General features: G+C 40.1%; 1 protein-coding gene across 1 annotated transcript; it reads left to right on the forward strand.

Annotated features, from left to right (window-relative positions):
- Positions 5–4,204, forward strand: LOC109846654 (AP2-like ethylene-responsive transcription factor TOE3; the record flags this gene model as incomplete). The annotated part of the gene is made up of 10 exons (XM_020415898.1): positions 5–366; positions 467–492; positions 578–608; positions 721–808; positions 894–1,039; positions 1,259–1,303; positions 1,422–1,525; positions 1,626–1,759; positions 1,991–2,101; positions 3,486–4,204. Coding segments are annotated over 10 exons (1,272 nt in total), but the record flags the coding sequence as incomplete, so codon positions are not given.

The raw sequence follows: 5,039 nt of genomic DNA on the forward strand, positions 1-5,039 counted from the left end.
TTCCGGGACGTCGAATTCGTCTGTGCTTAATGCTGAGATCTCGAGCCCCGCCGGAGAGGAGGAGTCTTGTTCTACGAGGACGCTAGGGCTTCAGTTTGGGATACTGAGGAGTAACCGGGACGAGGAGGAGGCCGAGGGTTTTGTGACGAAGGAGCTGTTTCCGGCTGCGGCGTCGTCGTCGTCGTCGTCGTCGTCGAGGGCGGCGCATTGGGCGGATCTAGGGTTGCAGCACGTGCAGGCGACGGGGCAGCACGTGATGCCGCAGCAGCAAGTGAAGAAGAGCAGGCGAGGGCCGAGGTCGAGGAGCTCGCAGTACAGAGGGGTTACTTTCTATAGAAGGACCGGGAGATGGGAGTCTCATATTTGGTCTGTGTTCCTTTTTAAATTTCATTTCCCTTTACATGGGATTCATTATTTTTTGGACTATTGTCAATTTTCTAATGATTAAAGTTGGTGTTTTGCTCAGGGACTGTGGCAAGCAGGTCTATTTAGGTGAGGATTTGACGCATTGAGTGAGGATTGAAGCACTTGTGGTTGCTCTGATTCGTTCGATTTAATTTATGTTTGTGTTTTTCAGGAGGATTTGACACTGCTCACGCTGCTGCAAGGTTTCAGTTTTTTTTTTTAAAGTTTGATTGGGGCTCCAGATTGGTCCTATTTCGTGTAGCTATCTTATATTCGCTGGAAAGTTGTGAATTTGTTCTTTTTATTTATGTGCAGGGCATATGATCGTGCCGCAATAAAGTTTCGAGGAGTTGATGCTGATATCAACTTCAATCTAAGTGACTATGATGAGGATCTGAAGCAGGTGAGCTTTGTGCTAGGTTGTTTGTTGTTTTAAAGGGAGGTAACTTGCTTGTTGTGTATATTGATTGTGGTTGAATTTGTTTCAGATGAGGAACTTGACCAAGGAGGAATTTGTTCACATACTTCGTCGACAGAGCACTGGGTTTTCAAGAGGAAGCTCAAAATACCGAGGGGTTACTCTTCATAAATGTGGTCGATGGGAGGCTCGGATGGGCCAATTCCTTGGCAAGAAGTATGTATGAATCTTTATCTCCTTTATTTTTTTTCCTTGGGAACTTGTAGAATCGATTTAATATCTTACTTATTTATCGTACTGTCTGTATTGTGTGTGAATCACTCGAGAGTAAGGGTGAGTTATGTAGAGTAACCTCATGGTAATGGTGAGTGAGGCTAAAAGAGAAGGTTTTGGAAAACCCAAGTTTACCGATGAGAACCTGATGCTTGCATGCAGGTACATATACCTTGGGTTATTCGACAGCGAAATAGAAGCTGCAAGGTCCTACAAGAGATTTGGATTTGTTTAGTTGTTGCGGTGAATTTCTTTAAAGTTAAGTTTTTATCGGTCCCTTCCAATATAAATCCTCTGCTTTCCATTTCTTGGTTTTAAACATCAGGGCTTATGACAAAGCGGCTATCAAATGTAATGGAAGAGAAGCTGTTACTAATTTTGAGCCCAGCTCTTATGAAGGGGAAATGCTTCCTGAGCCCGATAGTGAAGGTATTGTTTCTTGATTGATTTTTTTCCCTTTCAATTGTGAGGGGTTTGATTAATTTGTATATATGAATTGATTTGGTACTTTTATTTACACATTTGATAGCCATTGGCCATGACCTAGATCTGAACTTGAGGATCTCTCAACCGAATGTTAGTAGTCCAAAAAAGAGCGACAGTTCCATGGGTGTTCAGTTCCATTTTGGTTCCTTGGAAGCTTCTGATCCGAAGAAAGCTAGGGTGAGTATCTCATTAATACAATAATTTTGACCAAGAAAATTTATCCTTTGTGTTAATAACTAAATATAATTTAGCTGTTGATTATCAATCATTGTGTACAATGGGTGGGAAGTTAGGAAAAGTTCATTCCAATTCTTTGTGCTTTACAAGTATCTTAGCATTGTGTACAAATTGAACATGCAGCCTTTCTAATTTACGGCATCCTAATTTGTTTATTTCTTGATGATCCAGGTGGAAAACCATCCATCTATTCTGGGTGGTCAGCCTCATAGCTCTGCAATGACATCCGAGCATCCTCAAGCATGGAGTGCTCTTTATCCCACATTATATTCCTCCAGAGAGGTAAATTCTAGATTTTTTTTTCCATTACAGTTTTCTTCCTTATATGAATTAAATATCCAACTGTGGATGGTTTGCTTAGCATCATTACCAATGTTGAAATTCATATTTAACCGAGACACTGGATGCAGTTATCTTTTTTTTTGTTCATATCTGTTATTGTAATAAGGTGTTCTATTTGATACGTGCAGTTTTCAGAGTTTAATCAGCTGTTTGAGTCTTAAGGAATGTTTTTTTAATGGCGAACTTAAAGGCTCAATGCTCATTATACTATAGTAGTAGGCGATAAAAATCCAGCAAGAAATTTAGTGTCTCTGATCAAATTCTCTCTCTCTCTAATATATATATATATATATATAGAGAGAGAGAGAGAGAGAAAAATGGGTATACTTGGTACCAAGGATCCTTGGTAGTGATGTGGACACATCTTGTCCATACATCACACCTTGAAGATGGAGCCTCACCAACTTCAAGGTGTGATGTATGGACAAGATGTGTCCACATCACTACCAAGGATCCTTGGTACCAAGTATACCCATTTTTCTCTCTCTCTCTATGTCATGATGTTTTTATAAAATATTTCTCAGCTGTCCTTGATGTGAGTAGAATTCTCGAAAATCTAAATCACATTGTAAACTTTTCTCATGTGGAAGGAAAATTCCAAATTTCCATTTTATCTTAAAATGTCTTCTAATACATTGTCAATTGCAGATTCTCTCAAAATTTGCAGTCTTGAAAGTTTGATGAAACTGCCATCCTTTCACTGCAGACATGGGAAATTTAATTTTTGATAGCTTTTAGGATTAAATCACTGCACAATTTCCTAATCAAATCATCAATCCCATTTTTCTTCGTTTACATATTTTTGGTACTGTTACTATTTTTTTTCCTTTATGTCATCCTTGTTTCTCACATGGTATCCCAGCGCAGGTAAGAATCGTTTTTGAGTATGCCTTTAGCTCTTGATTTAAAGTCAATCATTAAATTCGGAGTTCATGGTTCGTTGACTAATCAACTGGTCTTCTTTAAAAAAATTAAAGCAACTAATCTATGATTTGTTGTATATTAGTAAGAGATCTTTATGTTATGTAGGAGATGTTCCCCTAATTTTCATATTGTCTGCTCTGCTGTCTTATGGCACATTGGTGTTTTCAAAGAAACCAAATATCATATGTAGCTACGTAGAAAATTTATAAAGTATAAAGCTAATGTCTCCATGCACAGTCCCTATTATATGAACATTTATTGCAGTCTTTGGTTCCTTTAGTTGTTACTTCTGTTGAATTTCCTTTTTCATCTTCTTCGAGTCTCATTTCCTTGTGTTCTTTTCATATTTTTCGTGTGTCATTCGTTTATGTTCTTATGCTCTTAGTGGTTACTAACACAGGATAGGGCCGCAGAGAAGAGGCCAATTGTCAGTTCTGCCATCCCTAACTGGACATGGCCACTGCATGGATCATCATCGACGTTGCCGCTATTTTCTTCTGCAGCATCATCAGGATTCGCCGCCACCACCAGCACCACCTCGGCTGCCACTGCTCCCCCTCCCCCTCCCACCGCCCACCATCTTCAGTTTCCTCCACCCACCACCAATTACTACTCCAGGAACTGAAGTCAATTGCAATTGCATTCTAAAGGTACATACATAGTGTGTGCATGTATGTACTCATGTGAAATTAACATGTGATACTAAAGACGCATACCCAAGGGGGAGGCGAAGCAGAGGATATTCTTATGCAAAGGAATAAAGCACAGGGTGGTTCATGTTTTCGTTGGCATCAAACGTACAAAATGCATTCTTCCAAGAACTTCTACACATAAGGGGCTGTTTGGTTCATTTCCTTGAAATCTAAGTTTGGGAGATTACTTATGGGAAATAGGTTGTGGGGTCCATTTCCACGTTTTTAAGCTCATTTCATCACATGTACAACATTTCTTTTTTTTTTCCCTCTTTTAACCAAACACAAGAAAATGAAATCAAACACCTTCACGTGTGTGTCGGGTGTCTTGATTTTCTTTTCTTAGTTTCTCGGCCAACCAAAAAGCCTCCTCTAATTGTTCACACACACGAGATACACGTGATTGAGTTCCTTTTTTGGGGGTGTATCTTGGTGCATGACAGCGTGTTGGGCTTTGGGGGGCTACCCAGCCTGCCCAAAGTAGGAGGGTCAAAAGACTCGTGAGCTGTGAATGCTTTGGGGACTTTGAGAAAACTTTTAGGCCTATGTTTATTAAGTTCCTCCCACTTTTGATTCCAATGTCGTATGATAGGGATGAGTGTACCCTTGCTTTATGTGATTGCTTTATGTGAGAAAGAACGAACAGCCGCTCTCTGTTTGTCACGCCTATTTTGTTCCTTGCCTTTTAAAACCTCATCTCCACAAGTTTCTGCTGCCGCTGAGCGCTGCTGCTGCTGCTTTCACTGCGTTAGGCCCATTTCCTTGGACTTGTCCAGTTCAAATTTCTCTTTCATTGGGTTCCAGAGGGGGAGTGAAAGACAATGGATGCTGGGCCCCGCTTAGCCTTTTATTGGCCTAGTTTTGTACTTTGTGTAGGTGGCCATCTCAACACTTTGCATTGTTTGGTGAAAGGCATTCCTAGAAATTGACTGATTTTGGCACAGGACTAAGCGTAGATGAGCGGATTCTGACTGTTAATATTGATTGTGTATTTTTGCCACTACCCTAAAATTGTGCCGGTGCTGGTTTAAAAATCTTGAGGGGGTGGGTCCCAAACAAAATCATTTTGGAGCCCAAATTTGATCCAGATTTATCCAGAAAGTTTTTTTTTTTAAATTCAAAATGAGATAATGTTTAGCCATGGTCATGTTTTAAGGAGTTGTCAAACACATTCTAACAGGTGTAGGTTACGTCTTTTGCTTGTTAACTCAATTGGTGGGCTCTTGAACTAAGGGCATTTTTGACAATTGGTCAAACCGGCT

This window comes from Asparagus officinalis, chromosome 7, assembly GCF_001876935.1.
Source record: "Asparagus officinalis chromosome 7, Aspof.V1, whole genome shotgun sequence".
NCBI lineage: Eukaryota > Viridiplantae > Streptophyta > Magnoliopsida > Asparagales > Asparagaceae > Asparagus > Asparagus officinalis.